This window comes from Drosophila hydei, unplaced genomic scaffold, assembly GCF_003285905.1.
Source record: "Drosophila hydei strain 15085-1641.00,03,60 unplaced genomic scaffold, DhydRS2 tig00000001-arrow-pilon, whole genome shotgun sequence".
NCBI classification, from domain to species: domain Eukaryota; kingdom Metazoa; phylum Arthropoda; class Insecta; order Diptera; family Drosophilidae; genus Drosophila; species Drosophila hydei.
The window spans coordinates 12,479,050-12,498,787 of record NW_022045643.1 but is presented as its reverse complement, the minus strand read 5'-3'; the positions used below and the strand labels follow the sequence as shown (position 1 = coordinate 12,498,787).

Genomic DNA, 19,738 nt, shown 5'->3' with positions numbered 1-19,738 from the left:
CGAAATAATTAAAATTAGAATTAAATTTAAATAAACTTTACATAATTTACTGCAATATTTTATTTTCAATATAATATATTTATTAGTTAAGTTTGCTCGCATTTCATTTTCGCTTCTTTTCTATTCGTATTTCAACTGAAGTCGGCTCAAAATGAGTTTTCTTTTTGAGGAACGCTTCAACTCTGCTTGTCCCGCTGCCTCTCGCAAAAACTATCCAACTAAATGTACAATATTTAATAAATTCAGTAAACCGTGAGACTTAAGACGACTTAGCATTTAGAGCCCGGTTATTGAATACAAAATACCTAAGTTCTATATATCTATGCACTGTGAAAATTAACACAAATATTTACACACACATTTGTATATGTGAAACGAGGGGCGAAATCGAGGAAGAAATCAAGTTGCGTAGCCTTAAAACTGACGTCTTCAGAAGACTGTAAAGTGGCAGAACCTTCTTTAAATGTGGTTTCGTGTAACTAGCTAATAAAAGAAGAGAGTGGGGCGAACCTTTCGCTGTGTTGGAGTTTATTAGCTGGCGCAATTGTTGTTTGTTTTATGTTTCATGCATATTTATGCTTTTGCCATTTAGGTAAATTCGTTTTAATGACGATAATTATCCTGTTGGTGGTGCTGCTGCTGCTGGGAGCTGCTGCTGCCGCCGCGACTCCGTTTGCTCTGAGCGGGTGCCTCGCCCATGTCCAGGCTCTCGTTGTCGCTGTCCATGGTCTCGCTGCAGTCGCCGTCGTTGTCGCCACCCATGTCGTCCTGTTTCCGCTTGGCCGTAGCCATTTCCGCCGCATGACGCTTGCGCCATTTGGTGCGACGATTCTGAAACCAAACCTGCAAAAGTCACAAATTGAAATGGGAAACTTTAGACTTTGGTGCGTATGTGTGTGCGGTAAGGCAATTAAAGTTTTAAATAAGCGCAACACAAACTTTCGTATGTAATTAGCCAGTCCAGCAGCAGCAGCAGCAGCAGCAGAGCCCACAGAGGCACACATTGTCAAAGTCATTAAGTCGAGGCCCGTCACCCATTCAACAATGCCCGTCTCACAGCCCATAAGTCGCATCATCAACGCCGGTTAACCCTCAATTAAGACAATATTAAGCCCTGGACAGCGCTTGTGTTCCCATTGCCATTGCCATTGCCATTGCCGTTGCCGTTGCCGTTGCCATTGCCCAACAGCAGTTACACAAAAGCCAACAACAGCAGCAAAAACTATGCAAAACCATGACTAACATCTTTGGTTGCGCTTCATTTTCCATTTTGCAACCGCGCGCCTGAGCTCGGGCAACATATGTTGCATGCCCCACCCTCTCTCACTCTCTCTAGCACAGCCTGAAGGGGATTATTCTGCATAGGCCTAGACACGTTTTTTGCCTTGGCGTGTGCCGTGTGGCATGTGGCATGTGCTGCTGGAAAATCGAGCATAATTTCAGCATTTGCTTGATGATGGAGCACTTTCCTCGAATCTAACTAAGCAGCTTGTAGCGCAAGACATTTTTAAATAGTATTTGGTAAGTTCTTTAACTGTTGCCAAATCAGCTTTCCGCTGGATTTCTATAGACACTCCAAAGGGCAATTAGCTGTGCTCCATTTTAATATAAATAATTATGTTCACCTGCACTGGCCATGGCATTCGCATGCGAGAAATCAACGCTCGCAACGACCCAAAGGTGCAATTAAACCAGATACAACATAATTTACAGCTTCATTTGCACATTTGTGTAATTATTATTTGCAACATAATGCGAAATAAAAATACAATTATTATTTTTTCGTGTGTTGGCCCGAAGTGAATGGAGACTGGAGAGCGGAGGCTGGAGCCAGCGGATTGGGGCGTCTTTTTGGGCAAAAGAGCGAGCCACAGACAGGCTGGCAGGCTCGCAGGCTGGCAGGCTCGCAGGCTGGCAGGCAACAACATTAGTTGGCATCATTAAGGCTGCTTTTCATGGTCATTATTTTTTGGTAACAGCTGCGTCCATGTTGTTTGGGATTTGCTTGGCCAGAACGTGCTTGGTTGGGGGCGTTGAGGGAAAGCTCCGTGTGCAGCCAGCTTGTAGCATGTAGCTTGTAGCCTGGCCATAGGGCAGCGTGGCCCTGCCATCTGTCCCTTTGCGACATCATAACGATGTTGTATGCGTCATCTAGCACCCACTAAAGCATAGTTTCTAAGTGGAAGGCAACAGACTGTTGAATTCAAGACTTGTCACTGGCTTTGCACACGCATTACATGCCTCAAATTTTAAGAGTAACTCGCTTAGGACATTTTTTAAGACATTGACTTAAAGACGTAAATTATGTATTTGGCAAACTATTTTTATGTTAATGTCAGAGAAGTGGACTAAGCTCAGTTTTTGGCATTTACAGAAACAAGAAGTATTTCTTTAAGCAATCCAATTAGGAATTACAACTTTGATGTTCATTCTAATAAAACATGATCTGGGGTATTTAAGAGCTGCTTAATTAATTAAATAATCTTTATAAGGCATTCATCTTTTCAGGTATTTTTGAAAAAACTTGTTTGCAATATAAAAAAAATTTAAGTAAAGTGATGAAGCTTGCTCACATTTGAGCATTTGATTTAGTTGCTAAGTTATAAAAATTTTAAATTGAAATTTTTGTTTAGCATTCACAGATTTAGCATGATTATTTATTGAAGTTGTAAAGAAATCTCAGTTGGGTTTTGGCAAATAAAGTGCTATCGCCTAAATTTTAGATTTTAAATTTATCTAAAATATTTACAATAAATGTATATATTTATATAGCTACTAACTAACTCATATAGCGGTTGTTAGAGTGATAAATATTGTGCCGTAGCTCTGGCAGCGAATGTTTTTCTTGCATATGCGCAACGTTTTATTGTGACCACCAAGCGAGATCAAGATCGCCTTAGATCGCGGAGGTACAACATTCAAGGAAAGACACACGCAGACACACACACAGATACGCACACTAGGAAATTTATGACAGGCAACATGTCAAAGTCAATCAAATATTGTGGCAATCAATTTGACGTGGTGGCAGCGTTACGCTTCGATTGCTGGCGGCATGGGGGAATGGTAATGGGAATGGGAATGCCATATTGGATTGGTTTGTGCAGTTCGGGCACACGGATTTATTTATTGCGGCCAGGAGGCAATGCTATAAAACATATGCCAATGTTTTGGTCAAGCGGTGTCTGGTGTAGTTTATTCTTCTTTTCTTTGGCACCGCTGCGGGGCATCCGTCAGGTGTCGGTGGCCAGATAAGGATGAAAAGCGTTATGTAAATTTCATAGGAACGGACGGCTGGTTGTCAAAATCAAAAACCTTTTTTATTTTGCTGGACACATCCACTATTATGCATTTTGTCTCGGCGCTGGCAAATATATGACTCTGGCCAAATTGGAAATTTATTTGTTTACGCACGTCCTGCTCGAGTTCGGAGTTCGGATGGGATCGTATCGTATCGTATCGGATCGGTTCGCATGGGTACTTAAAACTCATGAAAATTTACAGCATGGCTGCGCGCACACCTTCCAAGCCCTCGCCCGCCCCTGATCGACTGACAAGTCAGGGCTGCGCTCGTTTTATTTCCTATTGGTTAACAAACATTCTGTTGTTGCCGTAGTTCTGGTCTTTAAAAGTGGCTCGTAAATTTCGGTTCGAACCACAGGCTCACCCTTCCCTTTATATGACCGTATTCGTATAGGTATTTATGTGAGTTTCTGATTTATTTGCATTTTGTGGGCCATTAACGTGCAGTCGCAGCGCCCATAAAATCCGTTTCTATTTGACTAATTGTGAGTGGAAAAAGTGTGTGGAGCAATGGCGCAGTCTTCGATAGCGCTTCAAATGGAACACCTTCCCCTCCCTCCATTCCTCACTCTTATTGGCAGTTCTTCATAGAATTTTCATTCCATTCATTAACACACAATCAAATCCATTAGTTGACAACAATGGACCAGCCAGCTAGCCAGCTGTTATATTCCATACGATTACCAAAAATCAATTAGACAATATTTCACATATCCGTCATAAGTTTTATGGCTGGCCTGTCCCATTGTCAACTTGTCGGCTTGTAACTTGGCTTCATTGCCTGATGCCTTTGACACTTTTGACAAACGCTACGAATCGATTTGGTCCACAAGCTTTCGATATAAATGTGCTAATTATGCGGCAAGTTTTTCTATGAATAAAAACCTAAATTGATGCATGATCGAAATTCATTTAAATTATTTTTGATTTGATTATTCTTCCATGCCTAACAGCCTCTCGAGCAAAGCTCAATTTTTTCCAATTTATTAGCCTCAGCGTAAACATGCCCCAAGCAGCCCCACGCAGCTCGACCTCCTAATCATTTGCCTGTCGCATGTGTTTACATGCCTGCACTCAGCAATCATTGGGGAAATCTCATACATTTATGCAAAAGCTAAATCACGAAAAAGCCATAACAGCGAATCATGCAATAATATTATGGCTTCTACTAACTACACAAGTCCATAAAGACGCAAAGCAGGAATGTCATTAATAATGGACGCAGACGCTATAATTCACAGCGAGAGAGAGTGAGAGAGAGAGAGAGAGGGCCAGGGGGAGAGGGTTAGACGGAGTACCGTTATAAGAACGTACAAAATGGCGACCATTTGCATTAAATGATTGCCAAAATGAAATGTCCCTCAGGCAGCAGTGGGTTGAGTGTGTGTGTCGTGTCCAAAAACGGTTTTAATTATGATAACAGCGCAATTATTCTTGTCAAGATCATTTGGCATACGCCCAGTGGCAGCCACGCCCACACACTGTCTCTGGTTGCTTTGCATTTTGTGTGCCTGTCATATTTTGGGGCCGTGTGCAGTTCTTGTTGTGTTTTTGTTTGTCAATTTGCATACTATCATCGTCATGGCTGTTTTTCATCTGGCTAGAAGGCAGCAGGGAGCAGCGGCTCTATCCGCCCACACACACACACACACACAGTCGCACACTAATTGAATATGTATGAAGCTGATGTCGTCGTTGCTGCGTCCTTGCACAGAATTTAATTTACACTCACCCAAAAGTCATGCAGTCATTTGGCATGTCTATCAGACAGAGGCCAACCCAATCCTGCTCTGCACTCATCCATCTCTGTGACCATTTGTACTCGTCATCAGACGCTTTCCCTCTTTCTCTCTCTCTCTTCCGCTAGCTGTCTCGCTTTATCTCTGTCTCTGTTTCTACTCTTGGCCTCTGCACAAATGACGCATATTTAGCTGCAGCTCAAGCCATCAATCCTGCGCCATGCTCTGGCCCTACATAGAAATTTGCTCGTTTCGTATGCCTCGCAATGCCAACGGCCTCATTCATTGGTAATTAATCATTTTACTCATCATAAACGTGATTTCTTATCACTCTGCCTATCTCGCAGTCCGAGGACCTGATTTGTGCACAATTTGCGACCAAAAGACACTTAAGGGCTGTTCCATTTGGGCTGCAGCAAAGGGGGTTGTAATTATTAAGCTCTACAAATTGCTCGACAAATGCTACCATCTAACAACTAATGAAATTGCAAGGCTTTCTACATTCTGAAGACAATATATAGTTTGCATGGAGTTGCGTAACTCTTAAATATGATATAGTCTATATAAATGGTCATCTGACTTGGCTTTTGTGAGTTGCTTCTTTCAAATATTATTTTCAGTATTTACCTCAAAATATGCTTATCTATTATGATAAAGAAGAATAAAATATATATACAATATATATATATATATTATAATATATGCAGACTTATATGAATGTCTTTCTTCGTACATCATCGTCTTTTGACTAGTTCTTTGAGTCCTATCTGATCTGTGTTCCATGAAACTTGAAACTAATTAAAGAGAACCAATTTAAAGCATTTTCTTCTTATTATAATATTCAATAATGTTTTTTATTGCAGTTTCTTCTATTTTAAATTACAAACAGAAAAAGAATAAAATTCAAGAAAAATCTATTTAGTTTTTTTTAGTATATAATATTATATAATTTATATTATTTTCTCTGTACAAATAACTGTACTTAATTGTAGTCAAATTTGTGTATTCAGGTTTGCTACAAATTCAAGAGAATATCACAGTCTAGTCTATCTAGGTTCATTCCCTACAACATACACACTATTTGGCTTGGAGTTAGCCTATCATAAGATCCATTTGCCTATTGGCTAAGCAAAAGTCAGCGCAAAAGCAATTAACTGGCCGGGCTTTAGGCTAATTTGAATTACAAGCCCCACGAGATCCGCAAGTCGCGTCACACACGCGACTTATGGACCACAGCAATGACACGTGCGTTTCTGGTAAGGATTACAAACACGATGATGGCAATGGCAATGGAGATGGAGATGGAGATGGGAACGGAGATGGCGACGCCGCTCGACAAATTTGACGACACAAAGGATTTATATGTTGATAACGTTTTGCGGGCGCGGCTTGGGGGTAAAACGCGTCAACCTTTTGCAACAATTTTAAAATGAAGCGCATGGAATGGTCTTTTTAGGGCGGCTCGGACTGGCTTCGAGCTTCGAGCTGGGACAGACATGTGAACTAAGCCTTTAGGGCACCGTCCACGGGCACACGAAGGGGCAGACCATTGGCGCCATTTTGTTTTGTGGGTTTCGACAAAAAATAAACCAAAAATCCATGAGCTTTGCGTTTCAATAAAAATGCAAATTGCCACAGAAGATAGAGGCGGGGTAATGCACAGTGGGCGGGGCTGTCAGGAAGGTTGCTCGTGTCTTTTACCTTATTTTTTAGCTTGTTTGCTTTTTTGTCAGTTGGACTAACCGTCGCCATTTTATGAGTATTTAATTTGCATGCCCCAAATGTGACGCGTTGCTTACCTTCACTTGCGACTCTGACATTCCTAAGGCATATGCGAGCTTGGCACGCTCTGGTCCGGCCAGATATTTCGTCTGCTCGAACGTCTTCTCCAGCGCAAATATCTGCTGACCACTGAATGTTGGGCGGGTGTGTTTCTTCTTGCCATCCTTGTCGCTGGATGGATGATGCTGATGGGACTGTGACAAATTAGCAGACACTGTAAAGAGTCAAAAGAATATTTTAAATGAGCAAATCTTTCTGTGAAAAGTATAAAATTATGTAAAGTGTGAACGGATCTAAGAGTCTTCGAAAATTATTGATGAGAGTAAAATGTGGAACAAGACTTAAATTTCTAATATTCCATTGCAATCAGCATTAATGAATATTATATCTAGCAATGCTGCCTTCATTAAGACAGGACTTTCTTCAATAAAACTTAACTTTTAAGGCCATAATCAATGCATAAAAACACTTCGCTCTGCAAAGTTGACAAATTTGTTAAATTTACGTTTAAGAGTCGTGTTTACAAGCTCCAAAAAGTTGGGGCCATTTGAAATGATTTAATTATGAAACAATTTCATGAAATTTATCGAGATTATAATGTCCTTAAAATAAAGTTGGCAAGGTAAGAGAATTGTCGTTGTTGTTGTTGTTGTTGTTGACGTTGTCGTTGCGGCAAAGTTTTTTGACATTTATTAATTGTTTATGGCGCGGGCATTTGGCGACAGCTGTGAATTTTGGAGCGGTGGTTGAGCAATTGTTTTTGTGGGTTATTGGGGTTGTTATTGGACTATATATATGTGCATTTATATTTATAGTTACGTATCTTATTGGAGCTATTGAGCAGGTTGAAAAGCAAAACAGTGTGCCCAATGGAAAATCTAATCTAATTTGTTTTTGGCAATTCATTTTTGCAAGCTCCGCATAACAATTAGACACTAATTACACTCAAGTTAGGAGCGGGTCACAAACAAAGTGTATCCCACGTTTGGGGGCTCGAGCACACGTTGCGACAATTAACAAACCCAAATTGACCACAGAATTTATGGGAGCCACTAAGCGTTGGGTCCGTGGGTCCGTGGGTCCGTGGGGCCTCAGGCTTTCATTAAAATCAATTAGCCAAAACGACAACGACGCTGACGACAAGAGGCCAATAAAAGCAGGGACCACGCCCCCTCCACCAGAGCATGCCCCCGCCCGCCCCGAAGGCTCGTAAAGGCATTCAAGTGGACAGAAGCTGGGAGGTGGTCATAAAATTAAACGGCAGCAGTTGACTCACTCTCTCTCTGTCTCTGTTTCTCTAGAAGTGTGGGTGGGTGGTCGTAGCAGCCCTTGTACTGTCCCCTTTGTTTGCTGGGCGGCTGTCTGTGTGTGTGCGCTTTCAATTAATGTCACCCCATTATTAAATGATCCCTAATTATGTGAAATGATTTGACTAAATATGCACGGGGCGCGCCTGGCGCTAGGTAAAAAGGTGATGCCAAAATTGTACACCAACCTTGTGGGTGCTGCTGTGTGTGTGCGAGGGTTGAAGGGTCTGCCTTCGATATGTATACCGCTTGAGACTTCCATTTATATTAAATATACGAGTTTGACTCTGTTGGCTCTGGACTATTTCTCTTGAAACTTGAGTCCCTTTATGATACTTTGGTGAATTTTGTCTAAATTATTAATTTAAATTATGACAGTTTTAACGTGAAGTGTGAGCACTCGATGTGGTTGAAGTAACGTGAAAAGTTTAAGTTGAAAAAATACTGCAAAGCTGCTGTCAACTAGAGTCAAATCAAACCCAAAACTCTAAAATGAATAGAATTTTCTATTTGATCTTAGATGCAAATTCATAGAGCGAGATCTAGACGCATAAGATCGAATTTCAAACAACAAAAGATTCTCATGATTTCGCCTTCAAATTAAATTCATTTATCAACAGTTTCTTATGATCAATGATTATAATACAATCAATAAAATAATGCAATTGATCCCATTATTTTATACTTTATAAATTTTATCATTTGACTTAGTCAATTGGCGCTTCGAAATACACATCTTTAACAATATATTTACAGCTACCATTCATTATTTCCTTTGCTCAGCTGCAACTGCACAAAGTGATTGCAATGCACCAGAAGCAAAAGAGGAAAAAAACTAAATAAAATCGCTACAAAATAAATATGAGCCATAAAATGTATTTTTTACTTCTTCACAGACAATTCGTAAGCTTAACAAGCTATGAAAAACCGTTCCTAACTAACTTTTGGGGTGAGAGAGCCAAGGAACAAGGCCAAGCCTGGCTCGTAACAAGCCTAATCCCCGACAGGAATGTGGGCTTGTGGCATATCAAATACACTTTCCAATGAATCTAAGGGCAAGCTCGAAGAATTTTGTAATGTAAAATTAAATGTTTTTCAAATAAGAACCGAAAATGCGAAGGTATTTGTTGAGTAACTTTAATATAAACTTAAATTTCATACTATCAATGTGCTCCAATTTTGCAGTCAATATTTTCAATGCATTTTGCTAGAGTATTAGAAAATGTTATCAGTGACAATTTTCTCCTTTTTTTGTCGCGAGTTTGGCTTCTCTTTCGCTCTTGGTATTTCTCTATCTTTGTCCATCTATTGGCCCTGCAGCTGCGTCCCAAGAACCCTCATAAATAACAGACAAATATGAAGCGTTTATTTGCTCATGTCAGGGCCCTCACGCAGTGCAACAAAACGAAAAATGAATTGGCAGTGGAAATGGCAAAGGCAATGGCAATGGAAGCAGGCTCAATTTCTAGAGCTCGTAGCTCCCCTAGCTGTTGCCTTAGCCTGTGCCAGTTGTCTATAATCGCATAAGTCACCCTGTTGCCAACGCTGCATTTGCACTTTTCTCCTCATATTTTTTGTTGTTGCTTTGTTCACGTCCAAATATTTTTCGCCTACTTCTCTTTTTGTTATTTTTTATAGCGTTAATATTTTCGGTTTGGGATTTTCCTTTTATTCGCTATTGATATTAATAATGCTGGGCAAGGGGCGCGCTAGGTGGGCGTGTTATGTTTTGGCTAACTGCTGCTGCCTTATTGAAAATATTAAAAAGTCATTTGTTACGGGCATCTCAGCGCCAGAGCATGTGCAGAGGCGACAATGGCAACTGTTGATGGCCATCAATAAAATAGAAATAATGAAACGAGCTGAATGTGCGTCTCATACTAATTTCCTTAACATGGGGATAACTCATATTTGCGGGCTAAATGAAGCTACAAATAAGAAGCTGCCTGATGAGAGCATATTTAGTTTTCTAAGCGGTCTTTAGATATTGCTTTTGAATAGGCAATTGTTTACAGCCTCATCTGTTAAATAGTAAAGGCTTCATAAAGCTGTTTTTTCAATTCGTTAGGTCTGCAGTGTACTAATTCTCCGGTCCATGTTAAACTTGGAGACATCCATAATTTTGTTTATTTCCTTTCTCAAGTCAGATACTCATTTGAAAAACAAGTCAAAGTGTTTAACTAATTCACAAAGAGATTCGTTTTATATATAAGCCAGTCTTTTACCTACAAAAAAAGTATGCCAACTCAGACATTAACGATTACAGGGTATAGCAATTATAATTCACATTAAAAGCTATGCGTTAGCATATGCATATTTATTCACATAAAGCACTTTGACAATCTTGGAATATGTCTGTGCCAATTACCAAAGTAAACCTAGCAATGAGTCGCTCTCTGAAATAAGCCTCTCTCCATAGTTAGCTTTGCTCATTAAGTGGCTTCGTTCTGCATTGTACATTGTGGCTTCAGCCTCATTGCATTGTTTTATTGCCTGTTTTATGGGCGATTATATGCTTAAAGCACAAGTTCTTTGGGTAGCGATTAGGAGGACGACACCGACACACAAAATGCCGCTTGAATTTTAATTAAACGCAACAGCTAGCAAAAGGTTTTAGCAGAGCCCTTGACTATCTGCCTCTATCTCGCTCTCTCTCTCTCTATCTCTCTCCCTCTCTGTCCCTTGTTCTGTCTCTCTCGTCCGTATTTCCCTTTTGCTGGCAGCCGTAACTTTTTATTTGGGCCTCGTTGCTGCTGTCTTCATTAAGCTTAATGAATTGTGTCAAATGTAGACAGCGGGTATAGTTGGTCAGCTCCTAGATTTGAGAACTTGGTTTTTGCTGTCTTCGACTATACGTCTATCTGCTTATCTGACAGTCATATAGTTGGCAGTAATTTTAGTTGCTGCTACTTTTTATGATACACTTTAGCGCATTCTAATTTGTAGCCCATATTTACTCGTCGGGCTCAAGTTAATTATTTAACTCTATTTACATTAGACAGAGTGAATGAGGTGAAGAAAACCGTGGACAGAGTAAGGAATATATCTAGTCTAGTTTTTTCTACTATCTACTATCTACTATCTACTATCTACTATCTACTATCTACTATCTACTATCTACTATCTACTATCTACTATCTACTATCTACTATCTACTATCTACTATCTACTATCTACTATCTACTATCTACTATCTACTATCTACTATCTACTACTACGAGCTACGACTACTAGCTACTACTACTATCTACTATCTACGATCTACTATCTACTATCTACTATCTACTATCTACTATCTACTATCTACTATCTACTATCTACGATCTACTATCTACTATCTACTATCTACTATCTACTATCTACTATCTACTATCTACTATCTACTATCTACTATCTACTATCTACTATCTACTATCTACTATCTACTATCTACTATCTACTATCTACTATCTACTATCTACTATCTACTATCTACTATCTACTATCTACTATCTACTATCTACTATCTACTATCTACTATCTACTATCTACTATCTACTATCTACTATCTACTATCTATCTACTATCTACTATCTACTATCTACTATCTACTATCTACTATCTACTATCTACTATCTACTATCTACTATCTACTATCTACTATCTACTATCTACTATCTACTATCTACTATCTACTATCTACTATCTACTATCTACTATCTACTATCTACTATCTACTATCTACTATCTACTATCTACTATCTACTATCTACTATCTACTATCTACTATCTACTATCTACTATCTACTATCTACTATCTACTATCTACTATCTACTATCTACTATCTACTATCTACTATCTACTATCTACTATCTACTATCTACTATCTACTATCTACTATCTACTATCTACTATCTACTATCTACTATCTACTATCTACTATCTACTATCTACTATCTACTATCTACTATCTACTATCTACTATCTACTATCTACTATCTACTATCTACTATCTACTATCTACTATCTAGCATCTATCTATTATGTTATCTCTCCCAGTTTATTTATCTTAAATTTGTTATAAAATATGAAAAACTTCAAAAACATGTTTCACTCGGTTGTCAATGGTTTTTCCTCATTGTTTTCACATGATTTTTCAGCCGAAACATTGTCATATATTCCACATTTTCGGCACATTTACATAAAACACAAAATGATGGCTGTGTGTGCGTTTATCATTTACATAAAAATTGTTTATTTATTTATTTATTATTTGTATATACATATTATGGCTGCTCGCCGATGTCGACGAATATGCGACAGCTGCTCAGCCAGACAAAACGAAGGGCGCAAAGAAAAACTTTTACCGGAAAAAGTGAGTGTTGTTATATCGGTGGCTGTCTGTGTGCGGATGTGTGTGTGTCTGTGTTGCTCTATATAAATGTTGGGTGTATATAGTATGTAGCTTTTATATGGAATGGGCGAAAGATAGGCATAAGATAAGGGCAGACGCAGACGCTACAAGAATATGTTGCCACATTATTATCTAGACGAACCTACAACAACAACAGCAGCAACAGCAACAACAACAAATGGAGGCTGAGCAGTATGCCAAAACGGGGCAGCTGTGCTTGTGTGCGTCTCTGTGGGTGTGTGTGTGTGTGTTTATGTGCTTGTAGGCTGTCATGTTAACAAGGCAGCAAAAGCTTTATATGTAAGTGGATTGTTCATACGGCTGTGTCAATATGTGTATGTGTGTGTGTGAGTCTGTTGTTTTATGCGAAAGCTGCGCACAGGACATCGCACCAAAAATGGCGGCTGTTGAGCTCCTCTCATTTGAATTTATATGTGCGCACAAAAGTATGCTATGATTTCTTTATGTTATATTTTTATTGTTATTTGTTGGCTGTGTTAGCATTCAAATGTTTTGATTGATAATTCGCTTTAGTTTAATTTTTTGAATAATTTAATATATTTGCCTCGTTGTTATTTGGAATATGTGATAATTATTTGATCGATAATTGCATATAGTTATTTAATTTGATTTGTGATTTCTTTCTTATTATTATTATAATATGTTGTAAATGTTTTAATTTCTTGTTATATATGTTAATATTTAGTCATTTTGATTGATAATTTAATTTTTTTTATTTGTATAGTTAACAAATATATTTATCACAAATTGAGTTCACCTGGCACACTTTTTTATGACAAATAAATGCTCATTTACCTTTATCGCTTTTTATTAATATTTGCAATGCAATTCATTGCATAATTGTGAGTTTCGACGAGTTCATTGCGGTTTTTATGAGCTGGGGCTTACATTGCTTAAATAGTCACCCAGTCAGGGGTACAGAACTGCATGGAATATCGTATTATATAACTTTAATAGGGTCGCAATCAATTTTATCTATCGCATTGCAAGTTACTGCAGCAAAGTTTACGAAAATATCGTTGGAAAGGTTAGTTATCATGATTTGTGAAATGAGTAAATACAACTATCATTATTTGTCATAGTAGGAGAAACCCGGATTTGTTATCATGTATTAGTAATCACTTGGAAGCACAATGCTTGGCTGAGCTGAACGATACTCTATTGGCTATTGACAGATTATAGATTTTCTTACCCATTCAATAAAATTCAAAAATAATCTAATTTGTATTAAATATCTATCTATCTATCTATCTATAACATATCTTAAAAATTTATTCTGAAAATGTATAAAATGTCACCTTGTAAAATGTACTTGTTATTTGCTAAAAGAAGTTTTAACAATCCTTAAATTAATTATATACACACATATATATTTATATACATATATATATGCAGTGCCTTAAAATAAGGTCATTAAGATAACTACTTTATCTGGTCTGTATGAGCTTCCTAGGCTGCTCCACTTAACACGCTCTTCAGACTAGAGCTCTACACTGTTTGGTAAATCAACTGAAACAATATTTACTTAATCGCAGCAGCTACCAAGCATTCCAAGATACACTTCAGAAATCGAGTCGAACACAAGACAAACATTTCTCTTCTGCTGCGCTCTCTGGCGATCTCGTTACTAATTCAATAAGAAAATTATGTTCAATTTCCGACATTAAGCCCAGCTGATAAAATATGCCGAGTCACGGGCGCAATTAAAAGCCAAACAGCAGCTGACTCCAGTGACTTCTCAGTGACTGCCTGATGCCCTGGCAGTAGCCACAACACTAAATCAAATCAAATCAAATCAATTGCCATTGCGAACGATCATTAACCACAAGCGAGCAGAAGGGAGAGGCGAGGGAAGGGGCGTTTAAATAAATAAACAATGTGAAAACGAGTTCGAGTTGAAGCTGGAGTTGGGCGATTACTTAATGAGCTTAGGTGTGAAGTCTGGGGCAGAGCGGACAACGGGAGAGTGGGAGCGGAACCTTATAAATAGATGTAATAATGAAGTGACCAGATCCAGAGAATCGTTACCCCAGCGAACTCGAAAGATGCTCGAAAGCGAATGCGATGCGAGTAAATTAATTTTTCATATGGCTTTTCAGTTAAATAAATTCTTCTTTTATGTGCAGTCATTGTCAGCTGTATAGATCGATCGTCGGACGCGTCCATCTCAGATCGCCGATCGCTGATCGCCGATCGCGGATCGCGCATCGCTGATCGTGTTAAAGTGATTCTCTTTATTTGTATTTCTCGTCTTCTGCTTTATTTTTGATGCCAGTTCTTTTAATGAGTTCGACAATGCGCCATGGGCCATGGGCCATGGGCCATGCACTAAGCACATTGGACGCGTCATATTGGTAATCACTTGAGTAGCGATCCATGATCATTAGGGGCAGCTGCCTCATTCGCTGCGCTTTGTTAACGGTATCAACAGGAAGTCGATCGGGCCTCAATGAAGCGCGAGGTGTGGCTTTCATTGTTGACAAATCATCGGCCAGGCCCGCTGGCCTCGCAACAATTGTAACCAAATTACGTGCCCCCGTAGCACGGAATGCACTGAATGATTGTTCAACAGCTCCACACACACACGCGCACACGATGCCTCGTATTGTAAAGTGCTTGATATTTGCAAATTAGTGCACACATTCAGATAATGATTTCATTCACTTACTTGTATTCGATAGACGCTCTCGCCACGCTATCGGATTGGCCACCAGACCCTGCAGTCCCGGCCAGTACAGATGCGTGCGATCCACAATGTGCCCGGCGTGCGTCTTCAATGGCGCTCCCTGGCTCTGCGACAAATATTGGGCCATGCCCGCCGCAGCAGCGGCTATGGAAAAACGTGGAATGCCAGCTGCAATACAAAATTATTAAATGAGAATTAAATATATATAAATATATAACTATAAATGTATTAATTAGTTGAGTGGGTTTTAAATAGGTCTTAAATTTTTATTTTATTTATTTACAATTTGAATTATCGAAGCGTTTTACAATAAAGAAATAAGTTTAAGCTGATCTAATATAACATTTGTTATTTTCAAATAAAATCTGAATATATTTTTGCTGCTAACATATTTCTATAAGCAGCTATTATCCACCACCTTTTGCAGTTCAACCTCATTGAGATTTGAAGATAGAAAGACGCTAACTGTGAGGGTATAACATCTTATCATTTGGGTTTACATATACTCAGCATGTTTTTTGGCATTAATAGAAATCTTGATGCTCTGTCTTAAGTTTGGAGGCAGAGCCTTATGCTCTGTATGTAAATTATCTCAAAAATGCTTGGGCAAGCGCTTTCAGATATGAAAACTATGTTGTTTATTTGATTATAATTTTTATAACATTTAATATAATTGATCAATTAAGTACACACAGTCTTATTGTTGCATTCAAGCCCGTTGAGTTCCTGGCTCTGCACACTGTTGATGTAATTAAATTTCAAAACTCAAAATATTATGTTTTCAAATATACTAACATAAAATAACCGAAAAAGTAAAATATCCATTTAACTTATGTAACCTTTATGCTACAAACTATTCAAAAAAGTATCACAGCCCCAAGACCTGGAGTCTCATATGTCTTAAGCGTTTGCCAACTCATTGTGCTTAGAACTCGGAACATCTAAACGATTTCAGCGAATTAATTTGATGCTATTAAATAATTTGTCACGAACAGAATGAAAAGATTTTTGTTTTGTAAACGCAGAAAAAAAATAAAGAAAACTAGCAACAAAATCAAATGAAATCATATAAATGCCCTCGTTAAAATTAATTAAAAGTTTTATGGTAAATTGTCAACGCCCTGTCGCATAGGTGCCCTCCTCCTCTTGGCTGGCAGCTGGCAGCTGGCGGCCCTCCACTCCACTCCACTCCACTTCTACTCGTCCGCTGCCTACACCTCTTTTTGATTACGAACAAATGTTGACCCACTCCTTATTGGTCTGGCTCTCGGTCTCGGCTCTGTCATGCCGCACAATTGGGCTACATTTAACTGTCGAAAAATTGAAATCATTTCAGTGAAACGGCAAAGTCATATATGTATGTGGTATACACCTCGCTCTCCTCCCCCGCCCCCTCCTTCTCGTCGCTCGCCCTGCTTTTCGTGTGTCATTTTGATTTAATTACAAACAATTTGACAACTAATTGCTAAACGTTTAAGTATCGCATTACGCTTTGCGTCATTTTGCAATTTCGATATTATATGATTTTGGGAATTGTGTCCAATGAAATGCTTTATACTCTGCCATCTGCTTAGAGTGGGGAAAAGGGTTCGAGGTGCTCTCAATTGCTGTTGTTGTTGTTGCTGCTGTTGCTGTTGCTATTTTATTGTGGAATCACGTCAAACCGGATTCATGCAGAAAACAACATTTGTGGCTGGAATTTTTGTGAGCGAAGCAGCTCCTAAAGCGTTTCAGCCAATTTTGGGGGCCGTGCATAATGTCTATTCGATACATTCGCATTGCATAATGCATAATGATGCAGAAATATATATTTTATTATTGCCCTTTCAGCGGCTAGCAAATCTGACTCTATGAAAATCATTGGGCAGCAGTAAGGATATTTCCGGGAGGCATACTTTATAGATATATTATAAGCCATATAATTAAAGGTTTTTCTATAGAATATTTCGAGTACTTTGTAATCGATATTTTAACATCTATTTATGTTATATTTATAATATATAATATTTCTATTTGATCTTTATAATTATTTATTATAAATATCATAATGATTGTAAGATTTGAATTTATGCGATAAACATTATATATTTATATAAAACTTAAATAAAGCTAATCACTATAGCAATATCATATAACTGTTTTGATCAGGAAATTATAGATTTTATTACACATTTGTTTTATTCGATTTTCATTAGGCATTTATTTACTCTATGATTAAAGCTGAAGCTAATATAAAAATGAATCTTTTGCCCATGACATTTGTTGGCACTCAACTGTCCATGATGCTGTATATATTTACTTGATCAAAAACAGATATAAGTTTTAGTAAAACCTTTTCTTAAAATCTAAATTTAAGTCCATTTAAAAATAAAAGAAGTCGCATAGACCGATAATTTGCATAATATTAATAATAATAGCTATAATACATCAGTAAATGCTATTCCAAGAGCATATGAAGCTAGAAAAATACTGAGCAAATTCTCTGAAATTGATTACTTAAAACCCTGCGCATAATCTAAGAGTTATATTGAAATTAGATCTATTTATATATCCTACATATTTTAAAACATTTGTAATACCAGGAACTTTGTAACTTACCTCCCGTTAAAGCACTTAGACTCGCCGATGTGACGGGCGGTGGTTTCGATAGTATCGTATCGATGCCATGTGGATTGGCTGCGCCTTGTGTATTTGTTGTCGTGGAGCTGCTCGAGCTGGAGGAGCCCGTGACGCGTTCACTGATCAAATGCGAGTTGGGACTGTGTCCATAGACCAGGCCATTGCCAGCGGAGCCTATTCCGCTGCCGGCGCCAGAGCCGACGCCTTGTGCAGTCTTCATTTCTGTGGTCATGGAATGCAGCGCCGCCAGCGGCGGACCCAGGAAACTCAATGGCAGCTTGTGCTCCATGTTGTTGTTATTGTTGTTGTTATGGTTATTGTTGTTAGGATGGTTGCCACTGTTGTTGTTGTTGTGCAGGCTGAGCGGATTAAGGCCGCTGCTTGGATGCTGGTACTTGCGACTGGTCAAGTTCTCTGGACTGTAGTCAGATGGCGGCGGGCTGGACTCGCTGTTCTGGCAATGCTCCTCGCCGCCGCTGCTGCGCTGGCTCAATGCGAAGGACTTGGCGCTGTCGACGCCGGGACTGGAGTTGTGCTCGTACCGCGGCGAGGGTGACGATTCCGAGTGTAGGCGCGACGAGGCTGGCGGCGGCGTTGTCGAGGGCGAATCCTCAGCTGATGACTTGACCTCCGTTAGCCGTGCGCCAACCGCGCCGCCATGCGCCGCCTTCAGCAGCATCAGCGGACTGTTATTGTTATTGTTGTTGTTGCTGCTGGCATAGGCAGCCGCTGCTGCCGCCGCGCTATGATAGTCTGCCAGCTGTTGTTGATAGTCCGCCGCGGCCATCGCATGTGCATGAACATCGGCGAATCCATTGCTCAGTCCCGCTGCTGCCGCTGCGGCCAAATGATGGCGCTGCGCCGCCGACGGCGGACTACTCTGGGAGGCAGCTGCGAAGCTGTGATGACGCATATAGGGATTGATCAGATCCATGTCGGGATCGGTGCTAGGCGAGGAGTGTACGTAGTCGAGCGAGGGGACGCACTCCGGTGCGTTAACCGGATTCGGAGCGGGTACGTCTGTGGGCAAGCGATGATAAAAGCTGGGCGGCAGAGCTAGATTGAAGGCCGAATTGGCCGATAGCTGAAAGGTTTGGGCGAGTTGCTTGGCTGCCGATGCCGGTGTGGGAGATGGGTTGTTGCTGCTGCAACTGCCACCCGCGGGTGTAGCGTGCAGAAATGGACTACCCAGCTTGTTATATTCGTGGAAAACGCGTTGCACTCAGAACAAGTTTGGCAAACAAGCTATGGTTGGCCAACTTGGAGTCTTCACAATTAGCTTAGTCGAAAAATACACACAAGATAATGAAACTTAAACTCAATTTTGCTGTTCAAACTTTGCACTTGCTTTGCTTTGCTTTGAAAGGGTTCAGTTCACTGGAAAACTCTTAGCATCCGGTAGCATGCACTGGCTCCATTTAAGAACACGAATTTCCGCAATTTCTGTCACCTTTTCGTGGTCATATACGAAATTGGGTTTGGATTGAGAGACGCGCGCGCGTGTCCGCTTGTTTAGGCCTAAGACTAACGAATGATTTCGAAATTGACTCGATCGACTTCACTTCACATGGTGACCCGCAGCGTTGGGCAATCTCAGCAGCAGCAGCAGTCGCAATCGTCTGAGCAACCCTGTTGCGGCCCGTTGGTTGCTCTTTTCCACTCATTCGAACGCAGCATCCAGCATGAGAGAGAAAGACACAGACACCATACAAGCATCTGCCTTATTCTCTCCTTTGTAAATCAGTGTGTAGGCAGTAGTATATGTGTGTGCGCGCACGCTCATGGGTGTGTGTGTGTGTGTTTGTGCGTTCCACAATCAGTGTAAACATGCAATGAAGCTGGAACGCATTGGCATTGGCACAAAACGAATGGGAATTTTATTATGTA

The 19,738-nt window shown here is 39.7% G+C and overlaps 1 protein-coding gene across 1 annotated transcript; it reads right to left on the bottom strand.

Moving 5' to 3' along the window:
* Window positions 1–200: 200 nt before the first annotated feature.
* On the bottom strand, window positions 201–19,077 carry LOC111599824 (homeobox protein Nkx-6.1). Its single transcript, XM_023315613.2, has 4 exons — window positions 17,831–19,077; window positions 15,215–15,400; window positions 6,842–7,038; window positions 201–843 (listed from the first exon to the last, which is right to left on the bottom strand). The coding sequence occupies exons 1-4, from the start codon at window positions 18,783–18,785 to the stop codon at window positions 604–606; spliced, it is 1,578 nt and encodes a 525-aa protein (XP_023171381.2). The 5' UTR covers window positions 18,786–19,077; the 3' UTR covers window positions 201–603.
* Between the last annotated feature and the right edge of the window lie 661 nt (window positions 19,078–19,738).

Coding starts and splice junctions, on each gene's coding strand:
- LOC111599824 (XM_023315613.2), bottom strand. CDS start 18,785: ATGGATCTGATCAATCCCTATATGCGTCATCACAGCTTCGCAGCTGCC. Junction 15,401..17,830: donor TCTAAGTGCTTTAACGGGAG/GTAAGTTACAAA, acceptor TTTGTATTGCAG/CTGGCATTCCACGTTTTTCC. Junction 7,039..15,214: donor AGAGCGTCTATCGAATACAA/GTAAGTGAATGA, acceptor GACTCTTTACAG/TGTCTGCTAATTTGTCACAG.